At 37.0% G+C, this 18956-nt stretch overlaps 1 protein-coding gene across 1 annotated transcript in view; it reads left to right on the forward strand.

Annotated features, from left to right (window-relative positions):
- COL19A1 (collagen type XIX alpha 1 chain) overlaps positions 1 to 18956 on the forward strand; it is a 537038-nt gene that overhangs the window by 426678 nt on the left and 91404 nt on the right. Inside the window, exons 23-33 of the mRNA XM_007945183.2 lie at positions 608 to 661; positions 1603 to 1692; positions 2855 to 2899; positions 3001 to 3078; positions 4782 to 4817; positions 4924 to 4977; positions 5068 to 5121; positions 7101 to 7142; positions 12038 to 12142; positions 12227 to 12280; positions 12730 to 12783. Of these exons, the coding sequence (XP_007943374.1) occupies positions 608 to 661; positions 1603 to 1692; positions 2855 to 2899; positions 3001 to 3078; positions 4782 to 4817; positions 4924 to 4977; positions 5068 to 5121; positions 7101 to 7142; positions 12038 to 12142; positions 12227 to 12280; positions 12730 to 12783 (666 nt within the window). The remainder of the gene's footprint in view (positions 1 to 607; positions 662 to 1602; positions 1693 to 2854; positions 2900 to 3000; positions 3079 to 4781; positions 4818 to 4923; positions 4978 to 5067; positions 5122 to 7100; positions 7143 to 12037; positions 12143 to 12226; positions 12281 to 12729; positions 12784 to 18956) is intronic.

Genomic DNA, 18956 nt, shown 5'->3' on the forward strand with positions numbered 1-18956 from the left:
TTCTGTGTCTGTGTTAATTGGTTTCCCTTTTCTTTGTTGAAGAGGGTCTGTGCAATCCTTCTGCCTAGTCCGCCATCTTGCCCCGCCTCCAAGAAAAGCTTTTTATTGACCCACCAAGCATGTTAATGAACCATTATAGGTATACTGTACTTAGTGGAGAGATCGCACAAAGAGAGATAAAATGCTAGTGGCATGACTAGAGCCACAGATGATCAAGAAGTGAGTTGAAGAGATAGTGGGTGGAACTATAAATACAATAAAATCAAAAAGGCCAAAACACAGCCAAAAAAAAAAAAAAAATTTTTCCTAGTAACACAATTGTCCCTCTGTATCATGATGTGAGCCACCAACTGCTATCCCTCCATTCGTTCTTGGCCATAGTGTGGATGGTGCATTTGAGTCCATTCTCCTTTATTTAGCTTCTTTTCCATTACACCCAAGTTACTTCATAAGCTATGTTGTCATTAGCGTTTATTCTCTGTTGAACAGTCTAAGTCAGCCCTTATAGTCCAAATGTTAAAATTTGTTTTCCTGACAAACATAGGTAGAAATGTTATAATAAGAGATTTTTCTCATTGTTTTGTTCCTTTAATTCTGAATTTTCTAGGGATTGCCAGGAGAACATGGTATCCCAGGACAACAAGGCATTAAAGGAGAAAAGGTACAGCTTCCATTTTACTCACTTTGTATATTAAGTAGTTAGGTAGGAAGAGGACACAAAGGATCATAAGGGTATTGGGGGAGTGAAAGTATAGAACAAGGCTGTGGGACTGTGCAGGGGATCAACATTCACATATACTGTAATGTAGACAGTGCCACCTGGAATTGTGCATTGTACCAACCCTGGTTCTTACTTAGAAGCACAATGTGAAAAAATGAACTTAGAGATGAAGATCTCAGGAAGAAGAAAGTCTGTTTCAGGCTTATGAACTCTGGTATAAGCCTAAGAAATTTTTTAATTTTTCAGGGCCTCTCTCCTGACATCTACATGGAAATAGTGTATTAATGTTGAACAATTAGTGGAGAATCATTTAAAGAATATATATAGATCATCTAAACAGCTTTATGGATAAATATGCCCTTTGTGTACATACACATATGTACTATGATACAGCTAAAATGCTTGTAACATAACTCACTTCAAAATCTAAATGCATTTAAGATCACTGGAACAGTGCCTACCATGAATTAACCCAAACCCAAACCAAAGATACTGCCATTGAGTCTATCCCAAGTCATAGCAACCCTACAGGACAGAGTAGAATGGCCCCATAGGGTTTCCAAGCCTGTAAAATCTTTATTTGAGCAGATTACCTCATCTTTCTCAAATGGAGTGGCTGGTGGGTTTGAACTCCCAAGCTTTTGGTTAGCAGACCAATGTTTTAACCACTGTCCCACCAGAGCTCCTTGGCATGAATTAGGCACTGAAAAAATATTTGTTGAATGAGTGAATGAGTGAATGTATGAATGAATGAACAAATGAATGAAAGAATGAAGTTGGCTGTGATAACAATTTAAAAGAAAGGAAACAACTCTCTCTTTATCTTCTCCTCTTACCATGAACTTGAGTAATGAAATAAGAATCTTTCCTTTTCTTGTCAGGGAGATCCTGGTGGGATTATAGGCCCTCCTGGGCTTCCAGGTCCAAAAGGTGAGGCTGGTCCTCCAGGGAAAAGCCTGCCTGGGGAACCAGTAAGTATCAACTGATTTCCTTTCAAATGCCATTAATTACTACTTGTGAATTCCCAGTTCAAATCACAAGTATAGAAATAATTTTAAGTCTATAAAAGAAAATTGTATTTATCTTACTCTTTACATCAGAGATCTAACTTCTTTGAAAATCTAATACAACCAAAAGACTCTTCCAAATATGTATGCATATACCGTTTTGCATATAATTTTAGAAGATTTATAAAACCAACCAGTTGGCCACATGTTGATTCTGAGTCATGGTGACCCCACGTGTGTCGGAGCATAGCTGTGCCCCATAGGGTTTTCAGTGGCTGATTTTTTTAGGATTAAATCACTAGTCCTTTCTGGGTAGACGCACACCTCCAACTTTTCTACTAGTAGCCAAGCAAGCTCACCATTTACATTACCCAGGAACTCCAGAAGATTCATAAAATGAAAATCCTAAACCAGCTGCTGTCAATCTAATTTGTACATCCCTGCCCCCTAAATCAGCCACTCCTCGGAAGGAAGGTTGGGCAATCCTACTTCCGTAGTGATACTGCCTCGGAAACCCAAGGAGGGGTCGCTATGAGTCAGGGCTGACTCGACGGCACATAACAACAACAACAAAAGCCCCCTAAATGCTATCAATGAATTTCATAGGAACTGTGGAGCCCAGTAATGTATGCTGGTTTCAAACCAGAAGCTTTCCTAGGATACTATCTTAAAGTCGAAGAAGCTCCTGAAATTTCCCTTCCAGTGGCTCTGCAGATAGAACCATAGGCTGTCATTCACAGAAAATGTCTCTTTTTGACCCGGACTGTTCCCAGAACATAGAAAACTAGTGCACTGGAGAATCTAAATAACAAATGTACCTGTTTCATATGCCTATTTTTTCTCATCTAATTTGAACTTTTTACACTAATTAAAAATGACAAATTATTTTCAATATTGGAAGTTTAATTTTAAATATAAAAACGTCATATGTTCTAAAGTAACTATGCAAAATACTATGGCCTATTGAAATTTATCTTCTGATTCCTTATTCTTAAAAAGAAATAGGTATATTCAAGTAAGATGGAGAGCAGTGCGGCACAGTTAGAGTTATGATAAATGAGATGTTTTTAACCTTTCGGGTAAAAGAAAACAATGCATCTCCTTTATTCTTGATTTTGTTTTTCAGGGATTAGATGGAAATCCTGGAGCACCTGGTCCACGTGGGCCCAAGGTATAAAAATATTAAGACTAATTTTTAAAGAATTAATAAAATCTAGCAGGCAAGTCAGTGTTCCTTGCTTTTTGCACTAACAGCAGTATCTTGTTGCACAGGGTGAAAGAGGACTACCAGGTGTCCATGGTTCTCCTGGTGACATAGGCCCACCAGGGGTAGGAATTCCTGGACAAACAGTAAGTAAAATCCAATCAAGTTATTGCAAGTGCTATTGAAGAAAAACACGTGAAACAAATTCCTGCGACAAACTTGAATAGAGTACTAAATAAATAAATAAACAGATCAGAGAAGGAAATAGAAATAAACACTAGTCACAGGAAGAGAATTGATGGGCGTTGAGGTTATGTCACTAAACACAGAGAAAGTTCTCACTGTTTGCTTATTGACCTCTAGAAGCTGATCACTTATCTGGACACTAATTGTGGATTAACCCCTGTCTATCTATTACTGTATATATTCAAAAGTACAATAGAATGTTTGTACGATTATAAGAATGACTAGTATTGTTATTATGTATTTCAGTTTGTTTTTAATTAAAATAAAACAAGTTAAACACTTAAAAGTGTATGGAGTATGTATAAATAAAATAATGCCAAAAAGTTGTAAGTCATCTTTTAAAGAAGAAAGATGAGAAGATGTTTTTAATGGTAGAGACACATAATGGCCAGTTTTTAAATATATTTTCCTTATAAGGACAGAGTCTACAACAGTGCCTGATAATGACCACTGTATTCATGCTTGTTGACTAAATAATAGTAAGAGACAAACTTGTATATTTCATATGAAAAAAGTTATAAGGGTTTAGAAGAAGAGAAGTAGAAATAAACATTCTAATGACATTAACCAAAAAAACTAAACTCACTGCCGTGGAGTCGGATCCAACTCATGGCGACCCCTCTTTGGGTTTCCGAGGCAGTATCACTACAGAAGTAGATTGCCAAACCATCCTTCCGAGGAGTGGCTGGTGGGTTTGAACCGCCAGCCTTCTGGTTAGCAGTCAAATGTCTTAGGCATTAAAATAGCATTGACAATAACATTGCTATGGTTATCTACTTTTTAAAATAAGAAAGTTAGTAAGCAGTTATTGAAGTCAGCTGTTGACAAAGCAGGTCTTCACTCAATCAGGTTGTAAACGCTTCATTCAGTGGCCTGTGTTTACATAATTAGGGACAGAATTAAGTTCATTAGCTTCACTTGTTACCTCTTAACCACATTTTAGTTGCAAGATTTCAACTTTTAAAAAATAAAATAGGCTGATTGATGTTTCTTTCACTTCCTAATTCTGTAACTACATACTAGATCTGTGAGTTAGCAGAAAGGAAAGGAAGCCCTGAGCCAGTTACCCCCACGGGCAGTCAGTATCTTACCAGATGGAAGTTGGATGCATTGTGCACTTGTAAATGTGTGTGGGGGGGAGCTCTGGTAGCGTAGTGCCTAAGGCGCTTGACTGCTAACCAGAAGTCTGGCAGTCCAAACCCTCCAGCCACTCCTTGGAAGGCAGATGGGGCAATCTACTTCTGTAGTGATACTGCCTTGGCAACCCAAGGAGGGGGTCGCTATGAGTCAGGTCCAACTTGACAGTATATAACAACAGCAACAACAAACATGTGGGCACTGGTGATGATCATGAGAGAGAGATTCCAGGTATTTGACCATAATCATGTTGATGATCCCAGCAACAAAAATCTGGTTAAGTGTTTATATCTACCACCCAAGAGGCTTGGTAAACTTTCAAGGGAGTGTTCAGAGTGTGCATGTGGCAAACCCTATTGTTCCACTAAGTATATTATCATATTTAGTCCTTTATCCCACATGGATTATTTATGGACTCTCTAGGTCTGAACATGGCATTCTGATAGTTGTATCTCATTTTACTCAGGGCTCCCAAGGACCAGCTGGAGAGCCAGGCATTCAGGTAAACTACTTAGCCAAGTTATTTGGCACAGCAGATCCAGCTAGCTTACTTGGAAGAAATTGTTGAAAAATTGTCTTTGTAAGTAACTATTTTTCTCCTACTTCAGGGTCCTCGAGGTCCCCCTGGGTTGCCAGGAACTCCAGGAACCCCAGGGAATGATGTAAGAACAATCCTTGTTTACTCATTCCCCATATTTTAATCTGTACCTGGCCAATGTGCAAACACTTGAGCACAATGCTTCTGTTTTCAGGGAGCTCCAGGAAGGGATGGAAATCCAGGCCTGCCAGGCCCCCCAGGTGAACCGGTATGTAGGCAGACTGAGCCTGATTTATGTATCTTTAATGCACCCAGAAGCCAAACAGCCTACTAAGCAAGTTTTGCTGTCCAAACTAATTAGAATGCTCAGTGACTGCTTGGTGATTTTGTTTATCCCCATTATTTTGTAGAGGAAAAAATTCAAGCTATGTCAGCATTTTTTTTTTTTTGTCTGTGATGAATACTTATTTCCTAAGGGTATAATTCAGCTATACAGGTTTGCCCCAGGCTAAGCCCTGGCATATAATGTCTCAATCCCACAGAAAATTGAGTTAAAATGTATAGCCAGAATTTTCCTTTTTTGTAATGCTAGTGACTAAATGAATTTCATTTTTCTAAATGAAAGTTTGCAGGTAAGTTACCTACAATATGGTACATATCCACTGATTCTGTGGCTTTAAAAATGCTGAAATGATTAAATTACTAAACCTGGCATGAGTAGGCTCTTAAAAAATAGGCACTAAAAGTATGTTCCAAAGTTTTAAGTTAAACCCTTGCTTTGAGTGACAGTGAAATCCCTTTAAATAGCCTCAGAATCGGCAGTTATAATTTGAGAGGCCATATGGTACATGACATTATATTAAGAGTGTTGTATAATAAAATTCAAATCTGGACTCTCAGTTCTAAACCCCACAAATCCTTCTCCCTCCCACACGGTGGGCTTTACGTGTTTTTATAAGTATATGCAGAGGCATATTTTGGCCTTACTTTCTCTCCACCACGGAGAGAATCATGTGTACTTCATCTTGGAATCTTATAAAGTGTTACTAGGGTTTATAGAGTGTCTTTCTGGAAGAGAATTGAAAGGCACAAGACCAAAACCATGCCCAAGTTCCCTCAGTGTCTTCCTTGCCCACTGCTTAAGCCAACTGTTTTGATTCTCTAGTGTCACTCTAACAGAAGATACCACAAATGGGTGGTTCTAACAAACAGGTATTTATTCTCTTACAGTTTAGGAGGTTAGAAGAATGAGTTCAAAGTGCCAGCTCTAGGGGCTGGGTGACAGCCCCTCAACCTTGGGCTACAAACTCTGCCTCTTGCTCCCTGCCCACTTCAGCTGGAGGCTTCTCTTAACTCAAGCAGCTGCTGGCTGCTGAAGCTGACACCTCCAAGGTCAACAAATGAAATGGCATAGTCCCAAGATTATCAAGCCATATGGCAGGCTAGTAATTCAAGTCCATTAACAGTCCCAAGATTAGCAGGAAAACATGGAAGGTCATTGAGATGAAGACTCAACTGCACACAGGATCCAGGCATGCCAAAAAGCTAGAGACCTTTGTCAATGCTTCTTATATACAGGAAGCAGACCACATCCTTAAGGCAGCTACTCAGCTGCTCACAGTAGATTCCACCATTGAGCTGATTATCAGTGTCATCATGGGATCATGGGGAATAACTACATCCAGCCCAGCCACTCAAAACCAGACCCAGCCAAGTTGGCACATAACCTTAACTACCATACCAACTATAGGCTCTTTTGAGCTTCAGTGAGAAATTACTTTAAGGTAACCTCATCCAGTCTGATTCCTATTTCTCAACAGCTGGATAATTTACTTGGCAGAGGAGTGATTTCCTTTGACTAAATGATTTATCTTCATACATTATTTAAAACCATTAATACTCTAGGGACAGCATGGAGGTTACCGTGTCATTAAAATATAAAATAGAGACACAGAGTCCAAATAATGATGTATGTGTGTTTGTATGTTCATTATGGAGTAATAATGAATATTTCTCAGAACTAATTATGAATTTTCTCAGGGGCGAGTGTCTGTTTCTTCATATGAAACATCATGTTAAGCCAGTGATTATGACAGTGAGACCCTAGAAGCCCCATGACAAATCTCAACTGGCATAGCATTTTGAAGAAAAATATCTGCTCAGTATTACATGCTTGTATTTTATGCATGTGTGTGTATAAATGTATAAATATGTGTTGTTGTTGTTTTTTTCTCTCCTTAACTACAGATTGCACTTCCTCTCTTGGGAGACATTGGCGCCTTGCTCAAGGTATTCTGTTGCTATGGAAGAAATTATGTGTTAATTTCCAGGAAAATCAGAAAATAAATCTTTACCAGGAATTCAGTTATTCATTTAGCCTGAACTACAATTCAGTTTTTAAATGGCAGAACACCTTTAGAATATAAAAGGACTATGTATTTTTATGTATCTTGTGCTCTTTATACTAATCCCTTCACTCTCTTCTTCATTTTGAGTATTGGGGGGAAGGGGAAAAGGGGAAGGTAAAGATTTATGACCTCAGAAGCCCAATGGGGGTCACTATGAGTCAGAATTGACTCAATGGCAGTGAGTTTTTTGGTGAGGTAGGTGAGACTAGGAGAAATGAGTTCTGATGAAGTGTCAGTGATAACTTTGAGTGGATCATTCTTGTCTGGAGGGACAGTTTTCTCTTAGTGGATATTTCCCCACCCTGACTCAATACTGTGAAATCTAGTCCTTCTCACTGTATCCCTGGCCAGTCCCAGGATAGAAACCAATGCTGCTCAATGAACAGCTAGTTCACTAGACTGAGTTTTGCTGCCATGGGATTTCACAATGTGAACTACAAAATTCCAAAGTCAGCAATTGTCCTGTTACTCTGTTAAATAAAGATTATCTCTACCTATTATCTATCTCATAAGGAGCTCTGCTGGTGTAGTGGTTAAGGTATTTGGCTGCTGACCAAAAGATCAGTGGTTCAAACCCACCAGATGCTCCATGGAAGAAAGATGAGGCAGGCTGCATCCATAAAGACTTACAGCCTTGGAAACCCAATGGGGTTTGCTGAGTCAGAATCAACTCAGTGGCAGTAAGTTTGGTTTGATTTTGGTATTATCCATTTCACAGGGAATTAATCTTGCTAGCAATACTAATTTTTTTCCTCTAATGCTTTTCTGTATTTTATCAATGAAATAGATTGGGATGGTGCTGATAGTGGGAAAGTATATCCATGTATTAGTGGGCAGTGTATGCGTGTATACACACACACACACACAAAGACTATATATGTGTATATGTGATTTATTTTATATTCCTCACATTTAGCACAAGGATTTGTACAATGACCTCGTCACTAGTAAGCAAGCAGGAATATTTGTTGAGTTGAACAAGATCCAAGAGTTCTAATCTAGGTATTTTCAGGTGGTGTTTTGAGGATGGATAAGTAAATCTGAATATAAATATATATTAGAAGAATTTTTGTTGTTGTTGTTGTTGTTTGCTGTTGAGTCAGACCCAACTCATAGTGACCTCTCCTTGGTTTCTGAGGCGGTATCAGTATGGAAGTAGATTGCCCAACCTTCCTTCCAAGGAGTGGCTGGTGAGTTTTAACCACCAGCCTTCCGGTTAGCAGTCAAGTGTCTTAGGTACTATGCTACCAGAGCACCCTAGAAAAATTTCTAAGACCTCCAAAAGCCAATATTTTCTTTTAGGTCAGAAAAGAATATTTGTGTGGGTTTCAGGAAGGAGAGCTTCTATTTATTGAGTTACAGTTACATGTCAGACAATGCTTGTTTTACTTACATCATTTCATTTAGTCTTCACAATAATTCTATGAGTTTAAGCCATTATTCCCATTTTATAGTATTCCCATTTTATAGATGAGAGTCCTGAATTTCAGAGTGATTAAGTAACTTGCTCAGAAAACAAAGCTAGTACATATCACATCAATGCTGGAACACAGGTTCTCAAAAAAAATCCTGGGTTCTTTATAAGGACGAGAGTATTAAAAATGGCAAGATTGTAGGAGTTAGATTATTCCAGAATAGTTAGGGTTCTTTACTGTAAGGATCATAAACTTAAACACTTAATCAGAAATGAATTTCCTGAAAGAATCTGGGGTGGGGTAGGGAACAGACAGAAAGACTGTGAGTAGACTCAGAGAGTGAACCCAGGCTTCTGGATCTCAGAAATGGCAATAATTGACTGTCTCCCCAGACAAGCAGTCTTCTAATTAATGTCTTCCACCATTGTTACAATCCTGCCAACACTCACTAATATTCTGAGTCCCAGGATTGCCAATTGGCAAGTAGTGGGCAGGACATTTTGAGTGATAGACTCAACAAACAAAAAAAGGGGGAGGAATATATTTCTCCAAACCTAAATCCAAGTACAGGAATTTAGAATCCTGATCCTTTGCTGTCCTTTTCACATTAACTCTCCCTCTCATCCTGAATCTTTTCTCTCCTTATTTCTGTTTTCCAAAATATCTTTGACTAAAATGTTGAAAAGAACTGACCTAACTATCGGCCTAAATAGTACACCTTCAAAAACCTTCCTTCCTCTAGATAACTCTGTATCAATCCATCTTGGAATGAGATTGTGCTAAGAACTGATGCATCGTTATTCTGTCTGTTTAAAAAGCCTAAGAAGCTTTTCCAAGAAGCTTAATGAAATCAGTTTCCCTTGGTCTACCATTCCAGTAACCTTAACTGAAAGGAATTTATGTCTGTTGAAATGATTTTTGGAAAATACTATTCACTTATAATTACCATTTTTACCTGTTTCATTAAAACAATCAATTGAATAATCCATTCTAAACTGTTGTTGCATATTGATACTGCCAAGATTTTGCTGCATATTGAAATGCCATGTTTATATGTCTATAGATACAATAATCTACCTTTTTCCTAATTTATGAAATATAGAAACCTTCGAGTTCTCTTTAGTCCTCAGACATCTTTCCATCTTCACAGGTTTTCAAACAGTTCTACAGTGCATATATATATATACATACCATCAAATCAATTCTGACTCATGGTCACCCTATAAGACAGGGTAGAACTGTCCCATAGGGTTTCCAAGGCTATAAATCTTTACAGAACCAGACTTTCTCCTGTGGAGCTGATGGGTTGACCCACCAACCTTTTGTTTAGCAGTCAAGAGCTTAATCACTGCATCAAATGGCTACTTCTTCAATACATTGTTGTTGTTACATGCTGTTGACTCAGTTCAGACTCATAGCGACCGGATGTGCCACAAAACCAAACATTGCCTTGTCCTGCACTATCCTCACAATCATTGCTATGTCTGAACTCATTGTAGCCACTGTGTCAATCTATCTTGTCCAGGGTCTTTCTCTTCGTTGCTAATCCTCTGCTTTACCAAGCATGAATTCCTCCTCCAGGGATTGGTCCCTCATGATAACATGTCCAAAGTATATGAGACAAAGTCTTGCCATCCTTGCTTCTAAGGAACATTCTGGCTATACTTCTTCCAACACGGATTTTTTTCATTCTTCTGACAATCTGTAGTATATTCAATATTCTTTGCCAACACCATAATACAAAGGCATCACTTCTTCTTCAGTCTTCCTTATACGTTGTCCAGCTTTCACATGCATATGAAAATTGAAAATACCATGGTTTTAGTCAGGTACATCTTAGTCCTCTAATTGGTATCTTTGTACTTTAACACTTTAAAGAGGTCTTTTGCAACTTATCTGCCCAATGCAACATGTCATTTGATTTCTTGGCTGCTGCTTCTGTGGGTATTATTATGGATCCAAGCAAAATGATCCAGCCAGTAAAATTAATTTGGGAAGCATCACACACTCTAGCTTCTTTTTATACATTCAGGCTCTGAGAAGGTTCACCATAAAGAGAGATGTTTAACCTAGCATTTTCTAGACAATTGGCCTCAGAACCTTTTCAATATCATACAAAAAAGAAACACATTTATGGAAATCAAACCTATGCTATTCATTGGTCAAAAGTGTTGAACTTGAATAACCATGGGCTTTTTTGCCAAGTTCATCAATGGCAAGCTTCAGTTCCCTTTTGATGATGCTTATTCTACATTTCATTTTCTTTCCTAAATTTTATTTAACTTGTTGTTGTTGAGAATGTACCCAGCAAAACATATACCAATTCAACAGTTTCTACATGTACAATTAAAGAATATCAATTACATTCTTTGAGTTGTGCAATCATTGTGTCACCCTTTTCAGACTTGTTTTTCCCTTATGTGCATTTCATTTTTGAAGATTTTCCTCTTTGGTGAAGAAGATGGAAGAAATAAAGGCTTATGTTGGTCCTATCTTCTGTCAACTATTAAAACTAAAATATCTCCCCACTCAGTGGTCCTTATTTTATTCCTTTTCTGGACATTTTCTTATTCTAACTATTTTTAAAAGATAAGCCTTTTAGGAGTTTTCATAGATGCTTTTTCTTTAGCTATGTGATAAGACTTCTGTTTATCTTGTGGGCTCAGACACTTAAATTCAAGCCTTTCCAGATCAGCTAAAGGTTACAGAGAAAGCAATGGAAAGGTAATTCCACATAGATTTCCTATCAGCATTTGGTTTTGACATCGGAGTCAAGTCCAAGTCACTCAAGTAATTATTTCTCACATGAGTGCTTCCTCTGACAAATAGAATATTAGCAAACTGTGTGTAGAGTTCAACTAATCTTTCTCTTAGAGAAATTCTTTCTTCACAATTCCTTCTTCCTTCCTTCCTCCCTCCTCCTTCCCTCCCTGTCTTTTTTCCTCCCTTCCTTCTCTATGATTTATGCTATTGATTATATGAGCTCTGTAACCTTGCTGATTACTCCAAGCTTTATTATCCCCTCTCTTATGCTCACTGAGCAATTGAAACTCATACTACATCCTAAACTCTGTTTTTATTTATTTGGAATTCCTCATTTAAATATCATAGCCATTTTTAAAAACAGCTACTCATTAATATCATAAGCAAATACCATTTGCCTTGATTTATAGGTTTTTTTTTTCCAAAAAAAAAAGGAGTAGTATTTTCAAATTGGATAACTTAAGTTTCCATAAAGTAGAGTGAACTAACAATTGCCATATCACTTATCTCTGAAAAATGTTCAGGTAGAACCTTAAGTATGATGAAACCTTGTTCTCAGAGCTGAATCTCTCAGTAACCGTATGTTTATACTCATTAGAACTTCTGTGGCAATTGTCAACCCCGTATTCCTGGGCTGAAAAGCAACAAAGAAGATGAAGGAGGTACTGGTGAGCCTGGGCAGTATGATTTTACAGCACAAAAGGTAAGAAGTCTGGTTGAATATTGATAGAAACTGTAAGTTACACATCCTGCAGTTTCTCAGTTCTGCTTCTGCTCTGTCCTCCAGGGTGATACAGGACCACGGGGTCCTCCAGGAATCCCAGGGAGAGAGGGACCAAAGGTAAGGAAGTTCCCCCTTTACTCTTCTCTGTTGTTGTTGTTATGTGCCGTCAAGTCGGACCAACTCATAGCAACCCCTCCTTGGGTTGCCAAGGCGGTATCACTATGGAAGTAGATTGCCCAACCTTCCTTCCAAGGAGTGGCTGGTGGGTTTGAACCACCAGCCTTCTGGTTAGCAGTCAAGTGCCTTAGGCACTATGCTACCAGAGCTCCCTTACTCCCCTCTAGTGACCTTCATTTCAGTGTGGAAAAAAATATATATACTTATTTTTACACTATTAGTTTTAGAAAATATTTTGGGGGCAGTGGGGTAAAAGCCAATTGCAAACGGTACTGTCTATCTATTCCTTGACCCTATCCACTCTCCAAGTGTCCTGAGAAGAGATATTTTCTTATCCCAAAAGGTGACAAAATGATTGAGTGTACTATCTAAATTTATTGTCTTTTTAGGGAAGCAAAGGAGAGCGGGGCTACCCGGGGATACCTGGGGACAAAGGTGATGAGGTAAATGATTCTTCTCTGATAATGTATTCCTCCTCTATTGCTTGACTCTTTATTCTCCTTACTTGACTCAACAGAGGAAGGACATCAACTTTTCTATAGCTCATGTTTAATGTTAGAACAAATAACAATAAGGGCTTGGGTAGGTTTTGCAAATGCTAACATATTCTAAATAATCATGATATTATTAATATCATTAGTAATAATGCTTCTAAATAGTAATGTTATGCTGGTATTTATTACTACCAGTCTAGTTTATAAGATAAGAAAATTAAGATACCAAGTTAACATGTTAGTTAGGAGTTTTCTGTTTTCATGTAGCAGATAACAACCACAGTCCTCTCGAGATAAAAAGAAAGAGGAAGAAGGAAGGGAGAAGTTACTGACAAGATTCCCAGAGTAAATAATAAAATTGAAGGAATAGTTGAACAACCAAGCTAAGAATAAGAATAGCTCCAGAACTCAGCAAAACTGCCCTGGGGCTCTGCTATAACATGATTCAACTCCAACAACCTTGGTTTGTCTCTCTCTGCTATACTTTCAAACTCCTAGAAGAAAAAAAATTATCAAGAAAATAGAATTAGACTAGTTTGAGTTAGCTGCCCACACTCTGGACCAAGGTTCAAAGTCAAATGCGTTTTTTAAAATAATAGCACAGCTTTCTGACTCTAAGCCATGGTGAGTCTCAGGATGTAATTTTTCCCCTGCATAATTCACATTAACTCTTAGAAAAACCAATTAGAATGATGAATTGTTGTTAGTTTAAACAGTTTTGATACTAATAATTCTTAATGAAAGTTAGTAAGCCATCTGGCATATATTAACCTTGATGTTACTGCACAAAATCATAATGATATAAAGTAAATTTACTTTTTTTTTTAGTTTGGGTTGTATTTCACATTACAAATTATCATCATGTGTTATTGTTTTTAATTAATATTGATTCTATTCTAGAAAATCTGGAGAGTTGGCTTGTTCTTTCTCCAATTAAAAATTGAAGAACAAGGAAAAATAGTATTTATTTTTATCTACAAACAAAACATTAAAGGCATTTTATTTTCAAAATAACTAAGAGTAATTGAGCTTTTGCATCTTCATCACACTCCACAGATGGTTTCACTAAAGTACAAGCACAATAACTGATTTTAATAATCTAACAGCTTTTAACTGCCTGGATTCAAGAGGGAAGCTTTAGAGACAATTGAGAAAGTAATAATGAAAAGGCTAGGAAATAATTGGTATTCAGGTGCTTTATAAGTTTTTCTAAGTTTAATTCTTTAGAGTTAATTTTTATTGATTCTGTAGGGTACTTTGCTCTCTTGGTGAACTGAAAATCCATTGTGAATATTCCTCCACTATTTTAGTGAGATTTTTCTGAAGTACAACTTAGGGATTTTGCAAAAGACTCTTATGGGAGCTCTGGTAGCATAATGGCTAAGGCACTTGACTGCTAACCAGAAGGCTGGCAGTTCAAACCCAACAGCCACTCCTTGGAAGGAAGGTTGGGCAATCTACTTCCATAGTGATACTGCCTTGGAAACCCAAGGAGGGGTTGCTATGAGTTGGGTCTGACTTGATGGCACATAACAACAACAACAACTTATAACATGAGGAATACCAACAAGTTCAGGAGGAAATTATTTTCACTTGTTTCTTCATATCACATGAATTATATAAACTTGAAGCAAACTTGACTCATTTGAGATTTTGGTAGAGTGGGTCAGTATGCCTTTCTACCACATAGACAAATGGGAAACAGTGAATTATAATAGTGTCTTCTACTTGTATTCAGGTACTACATGAGATTATAATTCACTGATTTGTTTAATTGAATAAAACTTTAACCAAGAGTAAATGCACTTCTAATGGTCAGATAAACTGTTCTGATTTGACACATGTCCTATTTCACTAGTCCTACAAAATCTCAAATGTCTATTCAACTTTTTGTGAAAAAGATTCAGAGAAACACTTTTTTCTCTTTGGAAACTTCTAATTATTGTCCTCAATTTAATCTGAGAGTTTTTCTTAGAGAAATGAGTTGCTTGTTTACTGCTCATGGGAAAGTGACATTATCCTCAATCTGCATGGTCTACTTTTTTTTTTTTTTTTTTTTGCAGCTGTTGTGGGAAAAATTCATGGTAGCAACTTGTAAGACTTGAAAAGAACATAGATTTACCTCTCACAGAGAGAATTTCCACTTGGGGTAGAAGTTTTACTTATAGTCTTTCAGGATAATAATTGATAAATAGGCCATGAAGAAATATTGTCAGCTATAAATTATAGCAATGAAAAATGAAATATTTTTGGTAGTAACTGAGCTTAGACTTGCAAAATCAGAATATCAAACCAGGGAAAGACCTTGGCTCTAAAGACCCCTTGATGTCTGTGTAATAAATTTTCATTTGTACTTTAGTTGGCACTATATGCTAAATTGACTCTCCTACTCTTTAATATGTATTTGTCTTCTTCCATGACCATCTTGTCTCCTAAAATTATCTTATTGCCCTTTATGCATCCAGAATAACTTTTACCCTCACTACAAAATTTCAGCTTGTTAGGAGAAAGACTGCTGAGAATGATTTTTTTTTAATTTATGGACTGAGGTTTATTTTAAAGTTTAATGTAGTCATCAAAGGTTAATGAGTCCCAAGCTTATAAATTAGACAACCTAAAGACTCACTCAGCATCTCTACACTGATTCAGTGTTGAGAATAAAAGTAGCAAAAAAGAAATGTATATCTTAAATGTGTACATAGAGAAAATTTTATGGAAATGTGAGTATTCTGAGTGACTGAGTACCATAAAGCAATTTGTGGTGTAGCATTTATAATCTCCAATTGTTTAGAAGTGCCATTCCCAAAGGAAATTTGTTTCCTTTACATTTATGAACTCATAAACAAGTTAATGGTGGAGAAACAGAAGAGCCAGTACAATATACTCATGTGTACAGTCCCTTTGCCACACACACCAGAGACACAAGTACACACACAAACACAAGGCATTGCCCATGAGAATGACATAATCTTGAAGTAAGAACACATGCCCATATTCCTTAATACCTCATATCCAAGCTTTTGCCCAAGACTTATCAAACATGGAATTCCATCAAGTTTCAAGAGCATCTCTTCATATCTTATCACATGAATAAACCTGAAATAACATATGATCCCACTTCCCATGGATAGCCAACCCTAGCAGAACTTACTCCTTGGTCCCATTGATGCAAAGGTAGTCCATGGCCCTATAGAAATCTCATTAATAAATATGCAGGAATTTTACCATGATCACTTCATCTAATATGTGTAACGTGTAACAATGCATATTTCATAACAGCAAAAGGTAAAAGAATTTTGTTATTATAACAGTTTTATCATGGTAACAGAAAAAGATTTTTAACAGTATAGAAAATTAAATTCTGAAAGCGTGAAACCATTTGATTGAAAACTTAATGTGTCATATGGTTATCAGAAATAATGAATGAGTATTTTAAAATACATATTTTGGTTAGAGAAAGGATCTGAATTCTTTATAAGGAATTTGGGAAGTACACAAAAAAGATAAATGTTATCCATATTTACTCAGACAAGACTGCAGGTAACAGTAATATGATGACCCACTATCCTTCATCCACAATGTCAAAATCCAAAAGCCCTTGAAAAGTCTGAGAATTTTCCTAAGTTTGCAGCAAATTCATGTGGTGGCAAAATCTGAACTGTACTCATGTGGAGCTGGTCTACTCATCTCAATTCATGAAAAGAACATATGTTTTGCTACCAAGATACTTGTATGTTTGTCAGAAGGTGCTGCCTCAGACACCACTGGGAGTATTAAATTAAATACAGTGTATGCACTGTATTACCTTTACATATAAAAAAGAATTTTTAAAGATGGAATTCTGAAACCTGTGTGGCACTAAAGTTTCTAGATACGTTATTATGAACCTCTCTTTATCATTCTAATCTTTCATAATGTACACTTGCAAGTTTTTTAAAATTTGAACCTAAATATATTTTGTAATTTTATTTTTCCATGTCATCCAATAGTTTTCAAGAACATGATTTTAATAGTTGCAAATTATATTACATTATGATTATCTATAACTTATTTAATTCATATTCTGTTGCTGGTACACTTTGCAAAAGAACAAAATTAATAACACAAGTTACCAGTTCATCATGTGTACAATCTTGACAATTCTTCCTTGATATATAAATGTATCAGCATCTTAATCCCTATCCAGTAAAATAACATTATTGCAAATCTAATGAGGAAAGGGAGGGAGGAAAATTCATTCATCTTTATGCTAACCTATTAAAGGATTGCAAATTTAAATTCACCTATGAGCCAGATGGCTTCTTATAAAGAACTAGCAAGTTAAACTAAATATTATATCATAAATCATATAGCATTTTCAGGGAGTTTTGGTAAGATGGCAGAATAGGAAGACAGACGGCAGAGACCCTCTTCAACAAAGAAAATGAGAACCAAATAACACAGATACAGAAGATAATCCTGGAGCCCTGAACTTTGACAGGAAGGATATAGAAGTAGACTAAACTCCAACTAGCAGAAGAATTTGCATGAAAACACCAAAAAAGGAGACATACAGAGCTGCAGTCTGTCAGCGATCCTGACGGCATGGATAGCTTGGATATTGCCCAGCAGTGTTAGGACCTAAGAACTAACATAAAAATTGGCTCTGCTAACCAGGGGCTACATGGAGGACTGTGCTGGAGGCTGGTGAATAAAAGGGGAAGCAATGAAGAAGAAGGTGGACTGAGCTGTGGACTTTTGCCTGTCTGGAGGGCACAACCATTTTGAATATTTACAAGCAGTTCCACCATTTTGGATATTTAAAGCAATAGCATTCTCCCAGGTTCCAGGGACTTAAGATTAGGCTCCACTTGCCAGGAGCCACAAGGACATTCAGGACATGAACTACTGGAAAGGTGTGATATTCCCCTTATTACTCTTATAGCCCACACCCTCTTGGTAAATAGAGGTGTGGCTATCCCTCACTCCCACTCACCTTCTGGGCTGGCAGGAATTCCATCCCAGTCTGTGTGCTCAGAGGGAGCCTGGGTGCCCTGCCTCGCCCTGCCAGATTTTTTTTCTTTTTTATTAGTTTGTTTGTTTTTATCTGTTTCAAAATTATTATTATTGGGTTTCTTTGGGGGGTTTTGGTCCTTTTTATTATTATTCTTTATTCTTCCTTTCCCAGGTTCTAGTTTTCAACTTTTTCTCTCTTCCCTGTTCCTGGTTCCCATTTTTTTCTTTCCATGGTTAACCCCATTCCTTGTTTTTCTTTTTGCATTTTTCTCATTTTTTTCTTCATTATTCTCCTACTCTACCTTTTTCCTCTTATTGCCCTCTCCCCAGATATTATGGGTTTTTTTTTTTTTCTTTTCCTTTCTTAGTGATTATTTCTGTGTGTTTATGTGGTGTATTTCTTGTCCACTTGTTTTTACTTTTTTTGATGGTGTTTTGATTGTTATTTTTTTGTCTAAATGAGTGGGAGAAGGCAACAGTGTCCATATGACACAATGACACCTGCACCTCCTGCAGCTTCACTTACTGAGTGAGAGCCAACACTTCCTTCTCCACCAATTGGCCAATGATAAATGACCACCATGAAGATCCTGACTCACCCTTAGCTGCTCTTCACAAACAGTTAACAGAGATCTAAATACAACAATGTCACAATCTCTTGGAGACAACAGACCATCACTGTTCACACAAAGAAGCAAGATAAAGTGGTAGAAACAAGGAACCAGGATACAGACCCAGAACACATCCCTGAGGAAGAAGCAGTATTGGAACTCCTTGATAAGTAATTCAAAAGAATTATACTTAGGTATCTTCAAAGGATTGAGAGACAGATCAAGGAAAATAGTGACAAAATTAAGGAAAACACAGACAAAACCCTAGAACAATATCAGAAGGAAATACAAGAACAAAATGACAAAATAAGTGAAAAATCAGAAATGATACAAAATCTACAGATAGAAATCCAGAAGATTAATACTAAATTGTCAGAAATAGATAACACATCAAAAGGGCAAAGTCAGAGTTTAATCAATGGAAGACAGAATTAATGAGATTGAAGACAAATACCTGAATACTTCTTTGGAAAGGGATCAATCAGAAAAAACATCAAAACAAAATGAAGAAAGCCT

The sequence above is a fragment of the Orycteropus afer genome, unplaced genomic scaffold, assembly GCF_000298275.1.
Source record: "Orycteropus afer afer isolate SDZICR_OR568_19922 unplaced genomic scaffold, OryAfe1.0 scaffold00133, whole genome shotgun sequence".
NCBI lineage: Eukaryota > Metazoa > Chordata > Mammalia > Tubulidentata > Orycteropodidae > Orycteropus > Orycteropus afer.